The sequence below is a fragment of the Cynocephalus volans genome, chromosome X, assembly GCF_027409185.1.
Source record: "Cynocephalus volans isolate mCynVol1 chromosome X, mCynVol1.pri, whole genome shotgun sequence".
Classification (NCBI taxonomy): domain Eukaryota; kingdom Metazoa; phylum Chordata; class Mammalia; order Dermoptera; family Cynocephalidae; genus Cynocephalus; species Cynocephalus volans.
This window is the reverse complement of record NC_084478.1, coordinates 136,272,031-136,299,762: the sequence shown is the minus strand read 5'-3', so window position 1 is coordinate 136,299,762 and position 27,732 is coordinate 136,272,031. Positions and strand designations below refer to the sequence as shown.

Here is a 27,732-nt window from a genome sequence, read left to right as displayed (position 1 = left end):
TTGGCCAGAAACCCATAACTGAAGTTCCCAACACTAAAATATCTGTTCTTTTTTTAAGTTGGCTGGACCAGGAAGGTGATATCTTTGGTAAGAAGGTTAGGTCACTTAAGGGCACAAAATCAGAGTTAGCCCACTGCCTAGGAGATAGATGGCTGTCTAATGTATGACCTGTGGACATAATCTACCCAAGTCCATGTTCTTCGCTAGCTCCTCAAGGCCCCTGTAATCCTACATTCTGTTTTTAGCTAAAGTTCTCTCATTTACTCATTCATTTGTTCAATTTATAAATAATAATGATCCAGACACAGTATTATTCTCAGCACGTAGCACAGTACTTGCAGAGATGAATAAGACAACAATCTTGTCTTCAGGAAGTTCACAGTATTGTAAGAGAGATAAATAAATAGATAATAATACTACCATTGTAGAGGTACCTATAAAGTACTATGCAGACACAGGGCAGGGTTGGTGGAGGGAAGACCTAGGCCTGGGAAAGCAATTATTTGATCAGAGTTTTGAAGGATATGTCATTTGCCAGATGGTGTGTGTGGGGGGAAGGGGGAGCAGTGGAATGGAGGGGGCTGAGAGAGAGAAAGAAGGAACAGTATGCGCCAAGTAACAGAGACAAAAAAAGGCATGGTAGTTGTGGCATATTGAAAGTAGCATAGTTCCATATGGTTACAGTACAGAGAGAGCCCTAGTGGATAAGGCATGGGCTGAGATGTGGTTAGGAAAGTGGGTTGGAGTTTAGTTGGATAATGCAGGGCCTTGTGTGCCATGTTAAGAAAATGGGACTTGATGCTAAGAGTAACAGGATGACACTGATGGAAAGATTGCTGTTTGGCAGCAGTGGAGGGGGTAATATGTAGGAGATGAGTTAGGAGGATGGTGCAAGAGATCATGAGAGCCTGAACTTGAGTCTGTGGTGGTGGAAATGCAGAAGAAGGTCTTTGTTGATGGAATGTGAGGGATCATGGAGAGGGAAGATTCAAGTATGAGGGTTGGGAAACTGGGTAGTGGCACTCATTGAACCTGGGAACATAGGTGGAGGAGGAAGATTCCTGGAAAAGATGAATAAATTCAGAGTTTAGAATGCTGAGTGTAAGGTTCAGGTAGTCTATCAAGGTAAAGGTTTTAGAGGGAAACTAGACACATGGATCTAGAATTGGGAGACAGGTTGGGGTCTCTGGAATGCCCACTTGAAATTATAACTCTTTGCCTAGAGAAGCATTTTGAATCTTTAGAGAAAATTGGATATACTCAGGAAACAAACTGCTTTATCTTCTATCTTAGAAATTTATATCATTTTTGGCAGGAAACACTCCTTTCACTCTAAGGAAGCCTGAAGATTGCAAACAACTATGTAGGGCCATGTTTTATGACCTCGAACGGTGTTACCAGTAAAGGCCTTGAGTGGAGTGGAGGCCACTATTGAGAACCCCAGCAAACGTTTTTAGAAGAAAACTTGTTAAAAGTGTGTTGTGGTTGTCCCTGGCTGGGAGATCTACCACAAAGGGATTTAAGATCATCAGATGAGTGGATACGGAAAATGTGGTACATCTACACAATGGAATACTACTCAGCTATAAAAACGAATGAAATACTGCCATTTGCAACAACATGGATGGACCTCGAGAGAATTATATTAAGTGAAACAAGTCAGGCACAGAAAGAGAAATACCACATGTTCTCACTTATTGGTGGGAGCTAAAAATTAATATATAAATTCACACACACACATACACACATACACACACAAACGGGGGGGGTGTAAGAAGATATAACAACCACAATTATTTGAAGTTGATACAACAAACAAACAGAAAGGACATGGTTGGGGGGGAGGGGGGGAGGGAGAAGGGAGGGAGGTTTTGGTGATGGGGAGCATTAATCAGCTACAATGTATATCGACAAAATAAAATGTAAAAAAAAAAAAAATAAATAAATTAAAAAAAAAAAAATAAATAAAATAAAAAAAAAAAAAAAAAAAAAAGATCTATTGGGACATCCTAATCTACCAACTAGGTGTCATTTCCTTTTCTTCTCTATTTAGCAGGGTCCTGGAAAGGTTAAGGGCTGAGCATTAAGAGATTAAAAGGAAACGTGAGTATGCTGAGCATCTCTGGCTAATTTCCAAAGCCCATGTGGGTGGTTATTTGTGTCTCCATAACCCTTCCTAAAAGCGGTCATTTGAAAAGGAGTTCTAGTTTCATTATAAACAGAAGTGCTATAATAGCCCATATAATTTTAGAACCCAAAAGAATCACTATAGATTCTATTTATTTATTTACATATCTGTGTGGCCCTTCTAAACTGTGAACTTATTAAGGGGAGGCACTCTATTTCATTCACTTCCACAACCCCAGTAATGCCTCTGACACGATGCCTGCACTCAGGAATTGTTCATTACACACCTTTATTTTACTGATGTGAAATCTGAGGACCAGAAAGGCTATGCGACTTGCTCAGGATCACATGTTTACTTAGTGGCAGAGCTGTGCCCGGAACTCTGGTTCTGGTTTGATGATGCTTTTCTTCAACACCCTTAACTGGGCCATTCACCTCTTACAACAGGGTATTCTTGATGTGTGGTGACAAAGATTCTCTCCTTCACCCAACTCTTGCCAGGCTCCTCCGAGCCCTCTTTTTGTCCAGGCCTCAACCTTGGCCTATTAAGATTTGAACAGAACATTAACATAGTTTCTAACACCTCAAGGCCACATCCCTAGGATGACTCTAGCCCCCCCTTAAAGTGCTTGCCTGAGAAAACTCAAGGCTGCCAAAAGAATTTACTATTTGTTCCAGACAACACCTAAATATAGGGCACCTGAATCTAGGGCCCCCTCTGTGGGAGGATAGGAGCCTAAATTTCAGTAAGCGCTAGTTACCAAACCCAGATGGGTTTCACATAGACCAACCCCTCCTTCCTGCTTTTCGTAATTTTTACTTCCCTGACTCTACTGCTCTCTAGTCTCCGTATTCCCTCATTCTCCTTTTAAAATGCCCTGTCACCTCTGCACAATTCGAAGGTGAGTTCAGTTTATGCTGAACTCTTTTCCCTATTGCCATAGTATGTTAGTGACTAAAACCTGTCCTTAATTCTTTGAGTCCATCTTTGTTTATCTCTGACAGTGGGTAGAGACTCTGATTATATGAGACTAGACAGAATGTTCCTGGAGAATTTTCCTTTATTTCTGAGCATTCCTGCTCACCTCCTAGATGCACAGGGGACTCTTGAGATTATCTGTAAAATCTAGGGGGATAGAATGCCATACTCTGTGTGACCACTGGCTTATGAGAAGTTAAAATACAGCCTCAAAAAACTACTGTGAAATTTATGTCAACTTTGGTTTAGAGAAATCTCCAAACATCTCTGTTTCCCTTAATAACTCACTATGGGTCTGTCATCCATGAATTCATCTAAGCCTTTATTTGGGGGGAAGGGGAAAGCTATTTATGTTTTCAGTCTAACCCACCACTTGGTGTAATGAGTTCCATATGTTTTCTCCATTTTCTACCTGCTGTGAGAAATAGAGCTTTATTTGTCCTAAACTCACCTCTGTGGGTTATGTGTTGGTAAGACCCACAAGCACACACACACACTCAGACACACGTACACATGATTTAGGAGGGAAAATGACCCCACTATTAATCCTTATCTTTGTTTACAAGCATATTAAAAATGCAAATGAAAGGGAGCCGAAGTAATGCAATTGAAAGTGAACACAGTGGCAGCTAATTACCCCAAGGAGAAGGATATAAATCCTTGACAAACTGGAGGCCCATTGATGTAGGAGCCTGTGGAAATAAATGGGAGGCCTGCTATGGAATCTGTGCCCAGCCAAGCACTGCCTGCCTGCAGTGAAGTTGAAGCCCCCTCTGAAAGTTCAGTGTGGCCCAGGAACATATCCTGTCAGCCTCCTTGCCTGACATCATCTTAATTAGCTTCTGTTCTACTGCCGAGAAAGCCCGCTGAGGCAGTTAGCACGGGAGAATTAATCAGATCGTTTGTGGAGTCGACAAAGCAGGACAGCAGCCGACACCGGCAACGGCAGCGTATTGATTGGAAAGCATCCAGGAAGATGGGGAGTGAAGTAGTCTCTACTCGTGCCCGCCCGCTCCCCTGAATGAAGGTGCTCTACAGAGACTGCGTGGGGAGTGGGGGGTGGAGCGAGCTGTGTTCCACCTGAATCTCTGCTCCGTCTCCTCCCCAACCCGTATTCTGTCTTCCTAGCCTCCATACACTTTTCCACTAAGACATCATGTGTAGCTGTGCTGATGCCAAACAGTGTGCTTGACTGCAAGAAAGACGGAGACAGCACTGTTGATTTTATTGCAAATTGTATTTTTGCCACAGGATTAGTTGGGAAAATGGAATTTTGCCAGTATTTTCCTCCCTTCCTTTGTTTACTGCCTATTTTCAACAGCCCTATAATTGCTTTCCATTTAGTAAAAGGAACATTGTTCCTTTTTTTTTTGGTTTTTCTTTTAATTGTGTTTCTTGCCCTGAGCTCTGACGTTTGGGAGCATTGATGGGAATGCCATATTGTTTAGGTTCTAGATACCAACTTGGCCTTAGCCAGATCAAGGCGGGATCACTGTTAGGGGAGGCAGTTCTGTGGTGGGCTCCAAAATACCTATAACTTCTTCCATGAAGCCTTCCCTGACTAGCCTAGCCTGCCTATTATAAACTCTCTACTTTGGATTCCTACAGTACTTCAGGTCAGTACCACACAATGTAGCTCTTGCCTTATGCTGTTTCATACTAATCTTTGCTTCATGTGTATTCATCCTAACCCGTCTCTCTGGCCATGATGTAAGCTCTTCAGAGTCAAAGGCTCTACCTCTTATTGAACGTAGCTGTTAATACCGATCTAGGCACAGTAAGAGACATCAGCAAATGTTAAATTGGTTCACTGACAACCCCTTGAGGAGTTCCTGCAACCATTCTCTTAACCTGCCACTTCACTGGCCCTATTGACATTTTGGGCCAGATAATTCTTTGTTGGAGGAGGGGATACTGTCCTGTGTATCGTAGGATGTATAGCAGCATTCCAGGCCTCTACGCACTACTACAATATCTCTAGACATTGCCAAATGTCCCTTGAGGGGGAAAAAATTACCCTCCTCCCCCCTTGAGGACCACTGTTCTATAATGGTAATAAAATAATAAGTGCTAAAATTCATTGAGCAAGTTAATGTGTTCATCTTGGTGCTAAAGACTTTACATGCATTCTCTCATTTAACTCCCACAGCAATCCTGTCCTGGCTTTAATTGTCTTCTACATGGCTCCAAGGGACAAACCTCAAAGTCACAGTTGGAGGTCTATATCACAGTCTGTCCCTTCCCCAAGGAACATTTAGAAGAACCTTTTCAAGGACCTTTCAGGCCCAAACCCTGAACTTATAGAACACTCCAGCTAACCCTTAATGGTGTAAGGACTACCCATTCATTAAAAACTAGATATTCAGCTTGGTGAGGGTTAATTCCTCAAGGAACTTGATGAAAAGCAAGATGAAAAGCAATGGAAGGTCAGAGCAAAACAACCCTGCCAGCTGTCCCTTCCTTTTCTCAGAGATGTGAATACCATTCCAAACAGCTAATGCATGGTAGGGGGGCTAAAGATCTATTTCTTTTGCTCATAGGATGACATTTTAGCTCAGGAAGCAGATTTTCTAGCTAGCCCACTGAAGTAACATTCCTACCTAAATCCTGACCAGCTGTTTTGCGAACAATGCAATTGGTCACAAGAGGGACAGGGTAAAAGAAGGTGGATAAACCAGTGCAGATTTGTCCTTCTATGGGGGAGGAGGGCTACCCAAAGCACATCTCCTGACAATAGCACCTTCTCTGCATATAAAGGACAGCCCAAGAGAGAAAATTGGACATTTTAGCTTAATGTGTCTCTGGAGAAGAATGTATCTCTGCCTGTGAAGTAAATTCAACCTCAAATTCACTGCCACCAAGGAGTTAACGATACATTAAAATTAGTCATGTCATTTGATGGAGAAATATTCCACTTATGGAAAATACCTTTATAGGAAAACTGCCTTTCTGAGTCTGAGCTGGAAATATTACAGTAAACAGGATCTAATCACAGTAAAGCCTTTTTTCAGCTTTGCATGACAGCTGTAAAATATGACAGTATTTATTAATAGTCGCTGCAGTCTAATCTGCAGCATTGGAGAGCTACAGCAAAATATGTTAAGCTACTGAGAGAACAATTTCCACAGTAACTAATATTCAGCTTTTGAAAGGGTTGTTTAATGTCTCGTGATTTTTTTTTTTCCCTTACTGATGGTCCAACCCCAGGAACGAGCTACTAAGCTAATAACCTTTGTGGAGAGGAAGAGTTTAAATGATAATTTATTTCAAGAGCTGACAACAAAATGCTCGGCACTTTCTTTCTTATGCCCCAAAGCAGTCAAGGATGTGCAAATCGAAGTATTAAAAAATATGACAGCTTCAGTATTTTCGTTTTCAATGAAATTCTCATTACAGACATATGTACAGTCTTTTATTCACAATCCAGTCCAAATAGTCATTCACTATTATTATTGTGCAGGCTCTCAAGATGCTCTTTTAGTTGAAGACTCATCACAATAGATTAGGCAGGCTGCAGAAACTACCAGATGTCTCAGGTACTGTCAACCCTGATTATTGCTCATCAAACAGGGGAATTTAGTATCTGTCTCTCACAGGATAATGTACTCTCTGGACCTTCCTAATTTATTCAGATGTAAAAAGTAGCTTGAATTTCAATATAAACTCTCTTGACTTTGCTTTTCCCAAAAGGCAAATGGACATGACTAGACTTGGAGCCATCTGTTACCTTCACACATCCTTTAATCAGTTCTTAAAGTGAAGGAAGAAAAACATCCATGATAGTCTCTCTCTCTCTCTCTCTCTCTCTTTAAATCGAGATACCTACTACTTTCTTTAAAGTTCCTTCCAAATTCTCATGGTACTTGGCAGAAACTTGCAAGAATTTCATGATAGTGACCTACCATTGGTCACTCCTTGCTTTCTTTTTCTCCAACCAGAAATAGCTCCTTGGCAATGAGGACTTGCAGATTCATAGCCTTCTGCACTCTGGAAACCTTCTCTGCCTCAGAGAGGAATATAAGAGGTCCCTTCATCTCAGAATCATTTCCTCACCACAGCACTCCATTGGCACACACCATGAGCAAACCTACCTTCTGCCTGCATTTAGAACTCTGCCCTTTCTCTGCCTTCACCTTTGCAACTCATCTACCCCTTAACCCGGATTTTTGATCTCCTACCTATATGAATCCCTGGTACCCTGGCGGGACCACAAGATAATTAGTTTATTTGAGGACACCATGCTTTAAGAAGGAAATTGACAAGTGGATTGCATCCACAGGAAGATAACCAGGGTAGGGAGGGTCTAAGTACCAGGTTCTTTGGAGAATGGCTGAAGAGAAGACTAAGGGAAGAGGTCGTAACTGTTTTCAAATGCTAAGAGTGTGGGAAGCAGTATGTCAGCCAGTGAGAAGCACACAGACTGTGGAATGAGGCAGACCTGGGTTGAAATTTGGTTTCAATACTTTGTAGCTGTGTGACCCTAGGAACCATCATTTAACCTTTTTATGCCCTGGTTTCTTCAGTAGTAAAGATGCAGTTATGAGGATTAAATGTGATAATCCATAAGCTCAGGGCCTAATGCATAATAAGTGTTTAAGAAATGGTAGCTGCTCTTATCAAGATAAAATAGCAAAATGATCACAATGAACAGAGTTTTGTGGATTTATGCCATCGATTGGTATTGGGATGTGTGTTTGTGTGTTTGTAAGGAGAAAGAGAGAGGGAGAGGAGGGAGAAAGGAGAGGGGAAGAGAAGGAGAGAAAGGGAAAGAGACTTTGTGCTTTACTTGGGAAAGTAGAACTGGATGGAGGGGACAAGGCTAGGTTTATATAAGTAGCTGGTGAACGACAACATGAAAGAAAAAACGTGAAGAAAGATGTGAGGGATTGAAGCTCTGCTTGTCTCTCAGTAGAGTTCAAATCCAGCCAGTGTGAACATACTCATAGTCCTCTGAGGAAAGGCCGTTTTCTCCTTGTCTTGGGGAATCTCTTTACCTCTTCACCCCTTCAGGACCTTCCAACATTTTCCCACCTTCCTAGCTATCTGACAACCTTTTAATCTTTTCACAAGGTGCCTGCTCTAATGAATGCAAATGTCATCGGTGGATGTGGGAACAGTTGAGTTAAAAAAATTTTTTTTTTCCAGGCGCCTAAGATAAATCACATTTTTAGCAGCAGGATTTTCAACTCCTCAAAGGCAGGACCTAATTCTGCCTCTTTTAAACTCCACCAGTGGCCTAGCACAAGCTAGCACTAGGGAAAGCCCAATAATTGCTTGTTGACCGATGTGATAATTGTTACAGCTGCCCTTGTTCCTGCCACAACCTTCAAGAGAAAGTAGAAAGATCTATTAGAAGGCTGTTGACTTACAGAGAGTTACTTGGGAACTGAGTAGGGAGTTTCAGGTTAAGAATGGGAGACAGCAGGAGTTTATTGAACACTGGCAAGAAGGTAGGGACTAGTTGCCTCAAAAGATATTATCTCATTATCTAAGCTGAGAGCCACAGCTGAGCCGGATTCTTTCATCTCTGTGGGCTATGCCCATTGAGGCCAAGGAGAGTTGTCGGTGCACAAGAGAGTCTGGCTACAGTTCTCAAGTACGACGATGTTTTGTGGGAAATGTTAGCATCACAGAGAACTAAATCACTTGCACCCAAAAGGTAGGTCTAATTACTGGAAAGTTGGCCACCTCCCTGGCATGGTTTTAGGACTTTCTATATAGAAAGGCGTATGGGCAAAGGACCTCCCAAACTGGTCCCTTGGTGCCTGGGATCCCAGAATTAGAAAGCTACACTTTGGATCAGGGTTCTAGGTCCACAGAAGGCCCTTGACTGTATAGAAATTTCTTCTTCCTAGATGTACTAACACATTAAGTGACTAATAGCCATAGATAAATTAGCATGAACAAATCGGTCAGCTGAGCTGTTGTCACCAGCAGAGAAAGACTATTAATCAGTGGGAACAAAGTGAAGGACAGGAGTCTCTCTGGAGGTGTAGAGACAGGTTGAGACAAAGGTGTTGAGGTTTTGATCCTGCAGGGCGGGCAGGTATTGACATGTGCCCTAGTGAGGAGACCTGGGTAAGTAAGGAATAGGGGTTGATAAAGAGAGGGTGCAGAGTGGGCAGACAACACACCTAGTCAGAATTTCTTCCCCAAACTGACTTTTTATGTATACAGCACCAAGAGCATAATTTTCAACTTTATATTAATGAACCAAGGTGGTATTTTAGTAACTGAGTAAAGCAAAGACCTGTAAACCCCACATCAGACCTTTCCCCACAGACGTAAATCAAAGCATAGCTAACAAAGGCCCGAAATCCACTCAGTGCTTCATAATTTCAGGTAAAACATTACCCTGGTTGTGCTACAAATCTTTTAAATGACCTCAAACGTTTAACCCATTTCTCAACTCCTTTAACATCTCTGCCCTTATACAGTGGAGTCACATCATTTGTATATTTAGCTTATTTGAATGTAACTATATGTGTTCCTTTTGTCTCTCTTTGTCTTCCATCTTGCTTATATAATTAAAAAATATTCTAAAATTATATTTTGCTGTTGTAATTTCTCCCCATAATTTTTATTACTTAAGCAATAGATGATCACTGCAAAAATGAGAAAATACAGAATAGATACCTTAATGAATATTTGAAAGAACTGTACCAAAGGGTTTGATTTATAAATTGGGCTGACTTCTGTCCCCTCTTTCCTTTCTTCCTTCCTTCCCTCCTTCCTTCCTTTTTTTCTTCCTTCCTTCCTTCTCTCTCTCTCCCCACTTCCCTTCCCATCTTCTTTCTTTCTTCCTATCCCATCCTTCCTCCTTCCCAAACTCTTCATCCCTTCCCTTCTTTCTTTTTCTCTCTCTTTCTTTCAGCCCAGCATTGAAAAACAAACACGGCCTTATTCTTAATAAATGTATAATGGAAGTTGAAAAACACTAAATATGTACACAGATCTGTGCTATGTACCTGGAGAGGTACAAAGTATAAATCTAGGGGCTAACTGACTGTGTATTATCACACTGGAAAGAAGATCTTGGGAAGGTATATAGCAGACCCAGTGAAATAACAACAGATAGCAGTTATGTTAAGTGACAAGTGAATGACATAGACAAAAGGGTTCTGTGGGTAGTTAAAGGCAGGCAATCTCTGCTCCTCAAAACTGGTTCTTCTGTCTATTCACCTCAGTAAATAGCATCACCATCCTACTCAGTCTCTCAAGCCAAAAGCTTAGTAGTCACCTGTTAATCCTTCCTCTCCCTCACATCCACAGTCAATCTGTCCCCAAGTTCTGTTGATTCTGTCTCCGAAGTATATTTCAACTCCATCCACTTTTCTGTGTCTCCAGTCTACTCTAAGCTGCCATTATTTCTCACCTGGATAACCACAATAACCTTTTCATTGACTTCACTTCTTTCACTCTTGCACCACATTCCATTCTCTGCAGAAGCTTAAATCAGATCATGTGACTCCCCTGCTCAGAATCCTCCAATGACTTCCCATTGCAGTTAAAATGAAATCCATAGTCCTTACCATGGCTCTTGTTCATACTTCATGGCTATGATCTAGCTCCTGTCACCTCTACAGTCTCCTCTCAGCCCACTTTCTACCTACTCATTACCCTTCAGCCATACTGGTCTTCTTTCAGTTCCTCAAACATACCGCAGGGCCTTTGCACTTGCTATTTCCACTGCTTGAAACTTTCCCACTACTTTTCACATGGCTGCCTCCTCCTAATCTTTCAGTTCTCAGCTTAAACACCCCTTCTCAGTGAGGCCATCACTGAGCGTCTTTTCAAAATTAGGTCCCACCTTTCTCTTTGTTTCCTTCATAGCCCCTTATTTAAATATGCAATTATTTTATTTATTAGTTTATTTGATTTTTGTCTATCTCCCTCATTAGAATGTAAGCTTTATAACAACAGAAACCATATCTATCTTGTTTATCATTGTAACCTTAGCATCTATTGAATGAATGAGTGAATGAATAATTGTGAGCTAGAGTGGTAGCAAGGCTACCTTGGGGAGGGAGAGTTTGAGGTGGGTTTTGAAAAATGGAAGGATGGGCATAATTTTTATAATCAGGATGAAGTAAACAATTCCAGGTAGTGGTAGAGGAAGTGAAGTTGCTGAGACAGGCATGATTCTGGAACATTTGGGCAACAGTAGAAAATGGGGGCTGCCTGCAGTGGAAGGTTCTCATTAGGTAGCATGGAGAAAACAAGTTTGTTAGTTGGTTGAAGCATAATCATGCCAAGTCTTGAAAAAGAGACTCTTTGTTTTTTTTTTCCAACGTGGGCAATAAAAAGCCATTGAGAATTTTGGAACAGGATCCTGGTACAGTGTTTTGAGAAGGCTTTCCAAAGGGAAAATTAGTGTAAAAGTTTATGGAAAGTATTTCTTAAGCAGAACAGATTAGTCCCATGAGCTAAATGGCTATAGAGGGGAAAAAAATATGAACTTACATGAGTCAGAAAGATTTCTTTTGGCTCCAAGACTATAGACTTGTCCAAATTATTTAGTAAAAAGATTTGAGGAAAGATGCAGAGATAAGAAATAGACATAGATGAACTTATTATGCTGCCTTTCCTCTAATACAGAGCGAATGGGCAGAGAAGGGTCACGGGAGATGAGGAGAAAATATATTAATTTTATCATCTGCTTTTGAATAAATGAGATGTTATAGTATTAGTACACCTGATATTTAGTTTAACAAAAGTTTCAGGAGAGAAGCTGCCTGGTATACAAGCTTCAGTTCTGAAAATTAGATTGTTATGTACTGGATTATACTGTATATAGTACACGGAGAGAGGCTATTTATCCTCGGTGTTTGGATGAAATGAAATGCATTAAAATTCAGCAAATTGTGAATTAGAACATACAACTATACGGATACCCTAGTCGGACAAGGCTCTGCCTGCACACACAGAGCTCTTTCCTGTCTCTGCCCTTTGTGCTCTTGTCCCCTCCCCAAACCCTCATCTCCCTCCTCTCTTGCAACCCACAACTTATCTATCCTTCAAGGCTAGCTCCTCTAGCAACACTTCTCTGAAAACTCTGTTTTTCTCAATTTTAAAAGCGATCAGAGTCTATCGTGTAGCACTCAGTTTAATATTGTTCTGCGTTGTTCATGTATATCCTTTTCTGTCTATCCCTATTAAAACCATATTATACATGCATCTATCAGCATTAGAATATACCATTGGGGGTTGATAATGGCTTGTAGAATCAATTGACAAATTAATTGCTAATATATAAGTTAGGGTTAGTAGCAAGATACAAAGTGCTGTGTCTGGCATAATATGTCAAACAAATCACAGAATCATAGAATGTTACATTAAGAAGAGACACCCCTTAGTTAAGGAGACCAAGGCCAAGAGAGCTTCAGTGAGTTAGTCAAGGTCAGAGAGCTAGTTGGTGGCAGAGCGTGGACTAGAACTCTGGTCTCCTGCTTCAGGTTTGTGAAATTTGATAATATTTTGGAGGTAAGTCCTACAGGCAAATACAGGCCTACGTATTTCCTGATAGGATTTGATTATGCAGCAAAATGAGAGAACAGCGAATAGTACTCTGGGTTCACAAGAGCAAAATGGCCCTTCAATTTAAGTTACCTAGAAGAACCTCCTCTCCAGGTACCCTTCAGGCAGATAGACCTTTCATTTGCTTCTTCCTTCTCTGAGTCTGAAAACTCTGAATCGGAGAGAACCATCCCCAGCCTATAACCAGAGTTACAGGCAAACTACTGATAAAGTAGTATTGTCTTCTGGAATGTCATGGTGATGGGAGATCTTGGTTTTACTGAGGAACCCCTCAAAGATGACTGGGTTTCGAAGGAGTTCATTTAGCTGAATTATCATGTGTGTTCTTTAAGTAATTAATTAATGCCCCTTACTGTATACTATTTAAGATCAGTCTCTTAATTTCTGAGACTGTTTCAGTAGAATGTGTCCTCAATATATTATCTCACTACTAGAAAAATGTTTCATCCCCAAAGCCCAGCGTAGTTGTTCTCCACTCATTATTTCTATCAGGTAATTGTCGAGGCCCTGTAAGCTGAAGATCTAATGTGATCTGGTGGAACAAGCCCTGGAAGCAGGAAACATTGCCACCAGTCCCACTTCTGTGCTTATTAAACTGCTGTTTGAAAAAGCACATTTCCTTTTTGGCTTCAGTTCTCTCATCTATAAATTAGGGATAATTATAGTCTCTGACAGGATTAATTTTCCAAAACTTTCCAGCTTAGGCTTCTCTCCATTTTAGACCAAGCTGCTTTTATTTTGCGCATTTTAGACCAGATAAAGTTTTTGAGGGGGAAAGGGGTTCTTTTTCAACAACAGTGACTCAACCAGGAGGGTATCCCAAACTGCTCTTTAGGGAGAACACCTATAGCTTGAAAAATTAGATTCTAAAATTACCATTGCTTTGATTTTTGGTCTTAATCTTTGACTTATTTTGAATATTAAATATAATTTAAAAAGAGTATTAGATTGTATTTTTTGGAAGAAAAGGGCACATGATTTGAGGAAGGTTGAACACCACTATTACATGAATATCTAAAGAGGAGAGCAGATGCCTCTTCTTACCTCGTTCTGTGTCATAGAGGTACACAAATTTCTCCCACTTGTAGTGACCCAGAAGACTCAGAATAGCGCCCTTCAAGGCTGGGCGCATCTGGATGACAAACTGCACATCTGCGTCAGTGGGGAAGCTGGGCGTGATAAAGGATGTGTGCAGGGCCCCACAGAAGGAGGTCAGGGTGTTCATTGACATCTGGTCATAGAATCCAAAGATGGCATACACCCCTCGAGAGAACTGAGAGCAGACTGCAATGAGAAAAAGAGAGAAATTTCAATAGCTCCATGGTTCCTTGCTATGGCTTGCAGGGCTGGAAATACAATGTACAGTTAGGCTCTAAATTACATGCCTCAAAAGAAAACCAAGACCTCAGAAAATCTCTAGAAGCCCTTGAAAGCCCAATTGCCCACAGGAGAAGAGTAAGGAAGGGAAGAATTTATTTGATACAGGTATATATCATCTGTGTCTACAATAAGCAGGAAACTAAGAAGATGTGGAAGGAAAGAGGTGAAGATTGTCTTTCCCTCTTCCAGCAACCCTCTCGTCTCACTTCCCAAGGCACTTGGTGCTCTTGTACCCTTATCATAACTTCTCAGGGGCCTCTTAGTGTATCCGTGCACCCTTCAAGGTACAATTGTCTTGTGTCCCACCCCTTCAGTACTTTTTCTATTGTGTGACAATAATGACCAAGGACTCAGTCAGAATAACTGCTAATGTGAGTGCTAGGAAATGTGTTACTCTTCCTAAGTTACCTAATAACTTTAGCCACAGTTATGTTATGATTAAGATCCTTAACCATCGGCTACCAATTTAGAGGATTTAAGATTCTGGGCAGGCCATGGGGAAGATTGATCTTTCAGTGCCCATTGAGTCACAGGGGGTAGGTGGCTGCCTATTCTGTCCATGTGTAATTGGCAAAGTTCTATCTCAATCCATCTGCATTTATCTTGTAGACTCTACCAGCCGACGTGGAGAACTTTCATGCCCCCCTCATGGTTGTTGTCAGCTTTTCTACATTTCAAAGTGGGCCCCACCACTGCCTCTTCCCTCTTCTGGCCCAGATGAGCTTAAAAAATGTGAACCAATTTCGATATTAGCTTCAGTAGAAAATAATTAGCAAAGCAAATCAGCTACAACAACACCGTGTGGTGCATTCCCAAACCAAGTGGAAATGATCTTTACATTATCTGCATCACTGCTCTCTTCCATTCATGCGAAGCAGACATACCAGGCATAATGTGGTGTGATTTAAGGGTCTTGCATGGCCTCCCTTATCTGCTAAGAAACCCTAAATACTACTGTTAGGCTAACTTCTTTAGGTTTAAGATGTTGAAAAAAGTTTTTGGCTTGGGAGAAAGATTAAATAGAATTTTTTTTTTTTTAGTGGTTATCATGGTAAGATGAATTAATATGTCCAATTAGATGCCAGGATGAGTGGGAAAGCAAATGGGTAAGTTTTGATGGGGATGGGTGGATCAGAGAAGAGAACATATAGGGTCTGGAGTTCTCTGTGAGGGGAGAAACAGTGAAGGCATTGGGCACTAAAAAGAAGGAAGGCATTGAAAGTAGGATGAAGACAGGTGGAAACCAATTTAATTCATTTCTTGACCCTACTGTGAGAAATAGAGAGTTCTCAGTATCTGTGATATCTTGCTTTCCATGCATTCTATTTAAATCTGCGTTGATTAGGGCTGCTCTCTTTTATCAGCGAAACTCATTAGTCCTTGGCTTGAGGGTAGCATTTAAAGGTGATTATCAGTCATTCAACTATCTCCATCATGGGAGACAACAGCCTCCAACTTGAGGAATTCTAAGTGATCCCTAAACACATGCACAAAAAAGGTCTATATTAAAAGGAAAAATCCAACTAGAGAATGAATCTGAGGTACTTCATGACAGGGACCAAAGGGAATAATCAGAAACAGAAAGGATACCTTGGTCATCACCAACAGAGAGACCAAAAAATGTCTCATTCTCAAATTAATCCTGTAAATGGAGAATTTATAGTACCAGGTCAAGTCTTGGACAGTGTACATAATGTCCTGTATAAAATTGACAATAATAATGATAATAGCCATTGACAATAATGATAATAACAATAATAACAGCCAATAATAATAACAATACTTAGCCAGGCACCATGCTAAGTACTATACAAATATTATCTCATTTAATATCCCCATCAACAATATAAGGTAGTGCTATTATCCCTATATAATAGGTAAGAATTCTAAGACAAAAAAAAAAATTTAGCTATTAAGCAGAGGAGCCGGGCCAATAATGTCATTAAAGAGTTACTTATTGGGCCACATGAGATAGGGATTCCAGATTTAGCTAATAAAAAAACAGGATGTCCAATTCAATTTGAATTTCAGATAAATAACAAGTTGCTGTATAAGTGTGGCTCAAATTCATACATATACCAAAAAAGTATTTGTTGTTTTATTTAAAATTCACATTTAAAATTATGTAATTAGTAATAATAAAAAAAGCTTCTTATTGGTAATCTTGCTCCACATATGCTTTAATCCCAGGAAAGTAGTGTTCTAGATGGGATATGTCTGCATTCTGGTCACAGGGAGAGTATCCTAGTGGTGTAAATAAATAAAAAATAAATTATAAATAAAGAAGCCACACGCATACACACAAAATAATAATAATAAAATTCACATTTAACTGAGAATCCTGTATTTTATCTAGCAACCCTAGAAAGAACCTGTCCTTACTAATGATCATGGGGCTGGAAGGCTGGCGCGAGCAATCATGGACCTTCAACCAAAATGAAACAGAGATAGCTGGTAATTCTCAGAAGCATACCAACTAGCAGGTTGGTATCTTTTCTCCTGAAAGTGAGGATCCATGAACCCTATACAAAAACAGCCTTGTGGGGAAATGCAACATATTTTCAACAAGAAGAACCTCAACCTGACTAGATCATGGGCAATAACTGAAGGGGGAAAAAAAAAAAAAACTAAGAAAGAAGGAAACAGGTTTCCCTATGATCCACTCCGACTTTCAAAAGCCTTTGACATACCGGAAGAAAACAGAAAATAAAAGTAAGTTATGGTGTTAAGATTCTGGTTAATAAAAAACAAATCTTGCATTGCTCTTCTACCCATTGTTTTTGAACCTCAGGGGTACAGAATTAATTAATCATTACTAGCTTATACATGGACCCTTCTTATTTTGTTTGTTACATTTATTTATCTATTTATTTAGGCCATAATGAGCACCCATAAACCCATCATCCAACCCAAGAATTATAACATTACCAATGACTTATGTTTATCTTTGTGTTCCTCCTCTATTCCTTCTCCCTGCCTTGACACTGTTCTCCCCAACCCCCCTCAACCCCTGCCCCAGGTAAACTACTATTTGAATTTTGTGTTAATCATTACCTTGGTCTTTTAAAAATATAAAACACATCTAAATGATATATTGTTATTTTTCGCTTGTTTTAAAGCTGTGTAACAAGGGAATCATATTTTATATGTGAAACCCAGACTTCGGTAAAACTTTATGAGTTGTTTCCAGGAAGATGCACCCAGTAAAATCTTCAAGCCTGTGTATGATGATGAGCAGAATGAGACAAAGAAGAAATTACAAAAATGTGAGGGGAGCAGGTGTGAGTTAACCCACCGAAAATAAAAAAATTCCAAACGAAGCATATAGTTTTGGTCGTGACCCATGCAAGGGACTTGGAGGATTATAGATCAGCAGCAATCTTCAGGGAACAATATACTGTCATGGTCCAAAAGGCAGACACATGGTGGTGGACATCAGGAAGAGTGTTAGAAGATCAGTAAACATTCTATTCCCCTTATATAAAACAGAGGCAAAGCTGTCCTGCACACTGACTCTTGTGCATAGTACGCTTGCTTCATCCACTCCAGCATACACAGGTAACGTAAGTAAAAGGCCCAGAGAGGAGTAGCTCAACAGGGAGGACTCTTGCTATGTGAGGAGACGGTCAATTGCCTCTGAAAGAAGATGGGGCATAAGGGACCTGTGAATGGTCTCGCACAGTGGATTCATGGGCATGTTCCTGGCTGCAGAAAGTAGGGCCAAACGGAACACTGAGCTGACCCACACGACAGTGTCTATGATTTTAGATTCTTAGAATGGTTGGGCTAGGAGGAACTTACAAAGATTTTTTTTTATTCGGTGGCTTTTCAAGCATAGTTTTTAGTGGTGAAATCCTCTCTCCGTATGAAATTTTATGTGGAAAAGTCCAATATAAAAGAGACAAAGTGGAGCTCTTCTGATTGTACAGGATCCCACTGATATGATGCCTCTCTATTATAAAGAAACTGTGACACAAAGAGAGGAAGTGTCTTGCACAAGGTCACACAATGAATTGTGAAGTAGTCTCTTAGAAATGCGCTATCAGCATCTTCTCACCATACCTACTCCAGAGCTACCCAGGGCAGCATGGGTCAGGATTCTCCCAGCATGAAAGTGACTTACCCTCAATGCCTAGCTCTCAGCCAAGGCAGCATAGATGGATCCACCAGGAGTTTCCCATGACTCACCTGCCAGCTGCTTCCCTCAGCTTCCTCCAGCCCCAAATACAAACAATGAGAGTTGGTGGCTGATTGGTGATCTTTTGAGACTTATGATTTTTTGGAGGGATGTCTTTTTCCTTTACCTTAATCCTTAATAAACCACACCCATTTCTTTATCTTAGAAGACTGTCCTTGGTAAAATGTTGATGGAAGAAATATTTGTCTTGGCAATCTTATGAAATCATGAAGCACAGAGGCAAGGGGAACAGCTTCTTAGACAGGCAGACCTTGGTTCCAATCATGGCTCTGCTGGTCATAAGCTGAATGCCTTTGTGCAAGTTAGTTAACCTCTCTGAGCCTCAGTATAGAATTGTTATTACATAGGCAGGTCCTGGAGTTAGACCGCATAGGTTGACATCCTGTATCTATCACATATCAGGCAAGTTTCTTATTATCTTTGTGCCTCTGACCCAGTTTCTTCAACTTTAAAATTGGGGTAATGATAGTGCCTGTCTCAGCATTGCTGTGAAAGTTAAAATGAGTTTTTTTCATGGGAAGCACCTATAATACTGTCTGGTACATAATAAATACTCAATTAATGGTACCTATTTATTCATTCAACAATTATGAGTATTTACTTTGCGTCTGTTGTGCTAGGCACTATTACAGGTGTTGATAGATACAGGAGTGAAAAAAGATCCTGTCCTCTTGGAACTCATTACTAATGAGGAGAAAATACAATAAATGAGATAAGTAAGTAAAGTATAAAGTATGTCCCCTTCATATGGCCAGTTCTTTTTTGGCATACTTTGCTCTCTGTTAGCTCCATTATGCTATCTTCCCCACAGTGACCACTGCCCTCAATCTCACACTGAGTGCCCAGGTGGCACAGCTTTTCTCCTCTTTCACCTTCCCTATCCATTTTTTCTGTCGTCTTTCCTATTCTCATTTCTGGGTAAAATGGGTTAAGAAAAAACCCTGCTAATTTGGCTCAAGAATATGCTGTTGTCCTCTGTCTCTTCCCCTCCATATATAATGCCTTTATGCTGGTAAAATGCTGTCCCCACCTGGGGCCTCTGTGTCTTCTCAGTATGAAGTAACTTGGTTGTCTGCTTCCTAAGAGTGCTTGTCTCTATCTCATTCCACTAGCAAAATACCAAATTTTTCTCATTGAAGATGTTGTTTCTGACTACATCCTGGATTCCTGGGGACTCTAGTGTTGCTCCCCAGCTGTGTTCCCTTCAATGGTGAGTGACAAGTAAGTCTGGAGCCAGCTGTCACGCTTTTATTTATAGTCTCCAAGTCTGTAGGGTCGGGACAGGTATTGTGAATGTACAGTGTAGCAGCTAATTACACCACCCATATTCCAAAAGACATCATTACAAAAATGTCAAACAACTTGATTACCCCAAAGACCAGAATAACAATATTGCGTATCATTTACAAAACACTTTTTTATACTCTTTTGAATCAAGGGAGAAAAAGAAAACTGAAATCTCTTGCTGACTTAATGATCACATTTGAAGTAAGCAGGAAGAAGAAAAATGTAGCTATAAAGGAACCGAGAGAGATATATCACAAGAAGGTTCTCCAGGTAATACCATAGTACAGTGACTTCCAGTGGATCAAAGAAGCTTAGAGCTGGGAGAAGAGATTATAATAGACTAGTGCTTTCTAAAGCTGTGGTGTTGGTCCATATTGGTCAGCATAGTGAAATAAATGTGCGTGTGTGTGTGTGTGTGTGTGTGTGTGTGTGTGTGTGTGTGTGTGTGTGTGTGTGTGAGTGTGCATGCTCATGCATGTGTTTGTGTTGGGGTAAGGTCAACTGTTTTTGTTTTTTTTCAGGACAGTTCTTTTTCCTATATTATTTTTACTTTCTACTTTCAAGTGTTGTATGTAGATTCCTTTCTCTTGAGATGATGATGATGTTGATGATAAATGATGATGTATACCACATAGAAGATTATATCTATATCTATATATCTGTATCTATATTTCCCATGTGGTAGACAAAATAATGTCCCCCCAAATATGTCCATGTCAATCCCTATAATCTGTGAATTAGGTTACATGGCAAAATATGTGAATTAAGGCTGCAGATGGAGTTAAGGTTGCTAATCAGCTGACTTTAAAATAGCAAGATTATCCTGGATTATGTGGAAGACAGAGACAAAAAAAAAAAAAAAAAAAAAGAGCATCGGAGTGATATGATATGGAAAAGACTTGACTGGAGATTGCTAGCTTTGAAGGCAGAAGGGGCCCATGAGCCAAAGAGTGTGTGTGACCTCTAGAAGTTGGAAAAGGCAAGAAAATGTGTTCTCCCTTAGATCCTCCAGATAGGAATGCAGCCCTGCCAATACCTTCACTTTAGCTTGGTGAGACCTATACCAGACTTCTGACTACAGAACTGGAAGATAATAAACTTGGGTTGTTTTAAGGCTTTAAGTTTGTGGTAATTTGTTATAGTAGGAAATAGAAAACTAATGCAGTTAATGTAGCAAAATTAAAAGGTTGTTTACTCCCTGAATCAGCCTACACTCCCCCACACACTTTTTTTCCCCCTCAAAATATCACTGATCTGCAAAGTCCAGAAGTTTGGAAACTAATGATGTATTCCAATCTGCCATTCAATACAGGTGCCACCTCCCATGAGGTCATATTGCCTCTTCTTGAATCCTCCCAGTTCTTAAATTGAACCTACCTTTACCCATTGGGCCTCTTGAGTGCCACATGATACATCTACAGACATGTGTCACTTAAAGATGGGGTTACATTCTGAGAAATGTGTCTCGTTGTTGTGGGAACATCACAGAGTGTACTTACACAAACCTAGACGGTATAGCCTACTACACACCTAGGCTGTGTGGTATAGCTATTATAATCTCGTGGGACCTCTGTCATATATGTGGTCCCTCATTGCTGAAACGTTATTAGTCATGCATGACTGTAATTCCAATTCCACAGGTCCTCAACTTAATTTACAGGAAGCTCAAAAATACAATTGATGTGCTAAGGAGATACATAATGGCTATTAGTGATTCAATTTGTGTCTGTAGTCTCTTTATGCTGCCTTCCTCTTGTCAGGCTAAACGTCTGCTAAAAGATTTCATTTACCCGCAAATCTCTGCCACCTCCAGAAACTATCATTCTAACTCCATTACCATGATCACTAATGATGGGATGATGAGAACCTCGCAGTCCTCAGCTTCTGCAACCTAGTTTCTGCTCCTGTCACTCTACTGAAACTGTTCTCTCAAGTTTGATGATGATCTCCTCACTGCCAAATCCAACTCTATTCACAGACATCATTTGACTTGACTGCTAGGCAGCATTTGATATTGTTGGCTGAATCCTCCCCCTTGAAACTCTCCTTTCTTGTTTCTAGAGCACAAAACTGCCAGCTCTACCTCTTGCTTTTCAGTTTTCTCTTGGTTCACCCCATCCATGAAGATGTTTTCAAAGATTTTATCCCTAGCCCTCTTTTCTTCTTACTCTAAATTCTTTATTTCATTCAACAAATATCTATGTTTGTCCTGCCGTGTGTCAGGCAGGGGCATCTCATCTCACTACCTCCATGTGGATGACTTCCAAGTAGATACTTGCAGCTTCAACATACACTCTTGAGCTCCAGATCCACATTTCTAACTCCTCATAAAACAGCCTCACCTGGAAGCCTTGAAGGCAACACAAACAGCATATTATTTCTCCACCCCATCCTCCACCCTTGTGTTTACTCCTCCTGTCCCTGTTTCTTCTAAAGCATCAATCTCGTTCCAGTCACCCAAGCTAGAGTCTTAAGAGTCATCTTTGCGCTCACTCTCTCCCTCACTCCCCTGTACCATTCTTTTGTAATGCCTCATTAGTTCTGCCTCTAAAGCATGTGGAGTATCTATCTCCCATTTATCTTCAGTTCAGGTTCTTATTTTTTCCCTCTTATGAGAGTAGTCTCTTAACTGGTCACCTGCCTCCAGTCTTTTCCCAGTCAGTGTGGTACTGCTCTTCCTCCTTTCTGTTCCAACGCACCAATCAAAATATGCCCACCCCAACTCCCATTTCTGCAATAGACTGCCCTGTGTATAAGTTGTTAATGGACTAATAAATGAATCTTTGCAAATGAGTCAGCTCAGGGTTTTTCAACCTTGGTACTGTTGATATATTGGGCTGGACGATTCTTTGTTATCAAGGCTGTCTTGTGAATTGTAGAATGTTTAGCAGCATTTCTGGCCTCTACCCACTAGATGCCAGGAGTACCACCTCCATTCCCAGTCGTGACAACCCCAAATGCCTCAAAACCACATCAAGTATCCCCTGGGGGGGGTGGCAACATTACCCCTCCCCTCAAATGGAGAACTTCTGACTTCCTTCTCACAAAGAACAAAACCTTAACCCAATGAAGATGCATGTACGTCTAGAAGATCCTGAAGGAATTATTCTAGTGTTAGAAACTTTGGAAGGGTAAATATTTTTCACTCTTCAAAGCCCACCATATAGGCAGCTACCTTCCTGGTCCTACCCTTTAATTGGCTATTTGTATTTAACCTGGGGATGTAGGAGAAGGGGTATTAGATAGAGAGTGGATGTGTGGGGTAGTAGTCAGCTCATACCTTTCCTAGGTTCATATAGATCAGCCATTGTCCACCTGAATGTTCTTTGGTCTTGTGTCCTAGTAACCACAATAGTGCTTGTGGGTTCCAGAGTCAGAGCAAGGTGTGAGCCCCATTCTCCAGCTGATGATTCCCTGGTTTAATTACCATATTGGGGTTAATCCCTTGAATATTTTGTTCTGTTCACTGCCTTCCGACAGTTTAACTAGTTATTTTTGCAATTACATGGCATGTATCTAAATGCTGACAAAGAAAACATTCATTACCAACATTTGATCCTACTTGAATATAATGGCTTAAAAATGCAGCTATTAACATACAAACACGTGTATTTTGGGAAATTCATTTTGCAGCCGTATGTGTAAACCACCCTTCTATAGCAGTATCAGAAATGGCAGGAAAGGTGCTGGAATGGGTCAGGGTAAGGGAATGCTTTTTAGGCCCTTTTGTATCAAGACAATATAGTTAAGTATTGGAGCTCAGGAGTCGTGAGTTTTAAATTTTTTGCTTATTCATTCATTAATTTATTTATTCATCAAATAAATTTCGAGTTCCCAATGTGCGACAAACACTGTATAGGTGCTAGGATATAGCAGTGAGCAAAACAGACAGAATTGCTGCCACCATAGTGCTTACAGTCTAGTACTGACAACAGATACTAACCAAATAATCACACCAATATGTGATTACTGCATCCTAAGTACTGAGGTAGAGAATTTGTAAGGTTCTATGAGACTCCATGACAAGGTGACTTTAATTTAGATTAGGTCAGGGAAAGGTTATCTACGGATGTGGCATTTGAGCCAACACCTGAGAGTAGAAGAGCATCTCAGGCAGAGAAGAGCTTGTGACAAGGCCCCGGGGCAGGACAGGATTTGGTGCATTTGAGGCACCAAAAGACTAGCCTGGCTGGAGTGTGGACAGTGAGGAGGAGGCTGATGCAAGATGAGTCTGGTAGGAGATAGGGATCCAACCATGGAGGACCTAGTAGGACATTGATAAGGAATTCGGATTTTATGCTAAGGACCATGGAGGAAATCCTAGAAGAATTTTGATCATGGGTATACCATGAGCTGATTTATATTTTAAAAAGATTTCTCTGGCTGCTGCACGGAGAGCAGATTTAAGGAGACATCAATGAAAGCAGGGAATGCATTTGGGATGCTATTGCTATAGTTTAGGTGAGAGAGGATGGTAGATGGGATTGGGTTGTGGCAATGGAGGTGGAGAGATTTGGAGTTTATTTTTGAGGTTCAATTATTGGTTAAATAGTCTTGGGCTAGTTACTTAAACTCTCCAAACCCCATTTCCATATCTATAACAATTGGTATAATAGTACTTACCCCCACAGCATTGTTGTGTGGATTAAATGACTAGGAGTTAACTGCTTATGACTCTTCTACAGTCTGTGTGTAATTGATAAATGTTACCTGTTATTAATATTATTTTAAAATTATGGGTTTTGATACAGTTCAGCCCCTAATTTGCTGTGTGACCTTGGGCCAGTCACCTCCCTGGGCTTCAGGTCTGTCATCTGTAAGCCAGCAATACTAAAATCCGCCTTGTCCACCTCAGAGAGATGTGCAGAAAGTAAATGGAAGTAATAGCTGAAACTGTCCTTTGAAAAATTACAAAAGCTGCTATTTGAGTGTCAATGAGTAATTAGTATGGGTACTCGGCTTCTAGTAATCACCATCCCCATTGCAAATAACTCCACAGAATCGTCATTCTTTCCAGCCTCAGTCTCTGTATTCACATATGAACATACTTTAAAAAGTTTATGGAAAAATAGAATTAAATGATAATATGAACTTTTCCGTAAACTTTTTGAAGTTCCCTCATATGTATCTCTATTAATAATCTAACATAGTCCGGGGCCTGTTTTGACTTTCAACTCATTTTACATGGGATTAAGCAGGACTCTTAATTGGAAAACTAATTGATCCAGTGATCCAGTCACAGTCAATGAAACAATTTCTAAAGCTGGGAAGGAAAGTGATGAACAATTATGATGCCTTTGTATCAGCCCTAAAATTTGTGATGGACAGATAAGAGCTTCAAGTTTGATATTATGCCATATAGCATTTGAAAACCATTTTCTTTAATGTGGCAGTCCATGATGGGGTGGGGTGGAATAGGGGGAGCTAGGCCCCCAAACAAAAATTATTCTTAAAAGCTATTTAACGGTGTCTGTTATGTTATTTTCTGTAGGCTTGAAATATTTCATAATTAATAACAAAACCATATAAAAATAAAATGTTTAGGTTCATCGTCAGTCAGGAAGACATGCTTCTATTTCTCATTCTGTTTGAATTTCTTAGTATCACATTCTTAAAGTTGTGTGTGATGACCTAGGTCACCCCCTCCAGCCTCCTAAACAGTGGAACTCCAGCTTAATCGACAGGTGGACATTCTATCTCCTCTTGAATCCTTCTGATGATGGTGAACTCTCCACTTCCCAAAGCAGTGCCTTCTACTTTTGGATGGCTCTAATGATTAGAAAATCTTTTATTATATTCAGCACCTGCCTGACCCCTGGAACTTTCACCACTTGTGGATCTTCCTTTTCATCTGAAGCTCACAGAAAATATCAACTCCCTCTTCTAATCGCAGACTGTCTCAAGATATATGTCCCACCTGTCTATGTCTTCTCTTCCTCAAGCTAATCATCCCCAGCACCAACTGTTCTTCAGATGTATAGCACAGATACCAGGACCTTCGCCATTTTGGCCATCCTTCTCTGGACATGTTCCAGTTTGTCAAATGCTACTCTTAGAGTTTGGTGTCCTGGACTGAGTACCACTCTGCAAGTGGGGTCAAACCCATTCAGAAGAGAGTGAACTGATGCTCCCCCACTCCCCCGTTTTGGACTAGACACCACATGTTTGTCACCAACCCACCATACACTCCTGTGGAATCTACTCCTACTCTGTGGTCTTGAACTTATATCCCAGGTGTATTGTTAAGATACTTCTGCCAAGCCAGGCTTCCCCCAACCTTGGGTTTGTGCTATTGAACTTTTGGTACCTAAATATAGGCTTTTGCCCTTTTAAAATGGCTTCATGGTTTTGACTGGGCCTCTTGGGATCATTTAAAATCTTGATTTTGGTAACAAGTTTATTAGCTGCTGCTCCCAGTTATGTGTCCTCTGCGAATTTGATCAACCTGCTTTGGGTAGCATTATTCAAGTTATTGACAAAAATGCTGAAGAGGACAGAGTCAAGGATAGAATTGTTTGGCAAGCCACTTCATTCTTTACCCCTACACTTTCCAGAATGACAACAATTAGGTACTAAATACCCTTTGGCTAGAGTTTTTCAGTCAGCTCCAAATGTATCATTAATACACATGAAGCTTAGGCAAAATGAATGATTCTTAACACTGACTTTGGTTCTTCAAGGCAGGTTCACAGGCCTGAACCTCAGAAAAAAAAAAACTGGGATGATTTTTTTATGTCCTGGTCTCATCATCTCTGATCATGTATCTTTACCATTTATCATTGAGTTTTATGGGGAGGAAGTGGAAAAAATAAAAGAGGATGCTGAGAGGAGAGAGAGTAATCAGACACAGACGTGCCCTTTGGTGAAGAGCAAACCACCAGAAGAATTGGGAAACTCCTCCTTTCTACCTGCTAACTCAAGCAGCTGTCAAAATCAAAATGCTGATTCACTGCTCTTTGTTGTTAGGAAGCATGGCCTACCCATTTTCAGGTAGAATAATTGATATCTAACCGGCTCCTACGGTCCATGTTCCTCAGCATCTCTGCCTGCTAGATTTTAAAGAAATACGAAGCAGCCTTACAAAATTCCCCAAATGCAATCCTGATGGAAAGCACCTCTTGAAGAGCTATCTTCACAATACCCAGGGTTGGTGGTTATGTCAAACAGTTTACTTTATTGCGGCATTAAAAATTTATACAACCTCAGTTCCTTCAAATATGTCCCAACAACCCGAAGAGCAAAGAACCCATTTTCCATCTAGGAAAAAAGGCAAATTTAAATTAAAGGTATTTCTTCTAACTTGAAGTCAACTGGTGGGATTTTTTAAAGTAATTAACCCATCTTGGTCTGGGAGGATGTTCTTGGTCTGTGCAGAGCTTTGTGCCAAGTGAGTTCAGTCCAAGGCATTTGTCTGTCAAGCACAGGGCTTATATCCATGTAAATCTCAGTGGCCGTTGCAGCATGTTACAGGGTCCTGCTGCTTTCTATTTTAGACCTGCTTGATTGGGAAGAGGTACTCTAGCTGGAATCTGAAAACAAAGTCCTCTTGAAACCAGCTACCACAAATCCCCCCACACCCCTTTGTTCTAAAGAGGAAGGACATCCCTTGAAAGAGATTTATTTCAGGTCTCGGGGCTAATTTAGAAAAAGATCCAGCATTTTAAAAAGGGGACCAAAGAGAGATAGGCACTCACTTAAAATGTATTTCTTATGCCTAATGACTGTCAAGACCTGTCATGTCCAATCTGGTAGCCACTAGACACACATTGCTATTTAAATTGAAATTAATTGAAATTAAATAAAATTGAAGATTTAATTTCTCAGTTACAATAGCCACATTTCAAGTGCTCCACAGCCACATGCGGCTAGTGGCTACTGTTTTGGACAGTACAACAAGGGACATTTTCACCATCACAGACAGTGCCAGTCTAGCAGGTCCTATTCAAATTGCCTCCTGCGCCTGCCCACCTAAATTACAGATTCTAATTCAACCAGCAGTTATTCAGTACTCATTCTGTTCTAGGCACGTATTAACAACTAACTTACTTTTTGGGGGGAGGGAAGGGGGACGTTGTTTAATGATTAATGGAAACTGCCAATGTGTAGGCAGAGTAGGTAGTGGCCTTGTAGTGTGGTTTGAGAACTTCTAGAAAGATACCTGCCTTCATTTGTCACCTCTACTGACTACTACAATGTTAGAAACATCTACTTCTGTTGCTAGAAA

General features: G+C 40.5%; 1 protein-coding gene across 4 annotated transcripts in view; it reads right to left on the bottom strand.

Moving 5' to 3' along the window:
* GRIA3 (glutamate ionotropic receptor AMPA type subunit 3) overlaps positions 1 to 27,732 on the bottom strand; it is a 270,471-nt gene that overhangs the window by 187,184 nt on the left and 55,555 nt on the right. For 3 of the 4 annotated variants that reach the window (XM_063083062.1, XM_063083065.1, XM_063083063.1), the window contains exon 3: positions 13,688 to 13,927. The exons of the other annotated variant lie outside the window; for it this stretch is intronic. In XM_063083062.1, coding sequence (XP_062939132.1) covers positions 13,688 to 13,927 — 240 coding nt within the window. The remainder of the gene's footprint in view (positions 1 to 13,687; positions 13,928 to 27,732) is intronic. 4 annotated transcript variants of the gene reach the window in all.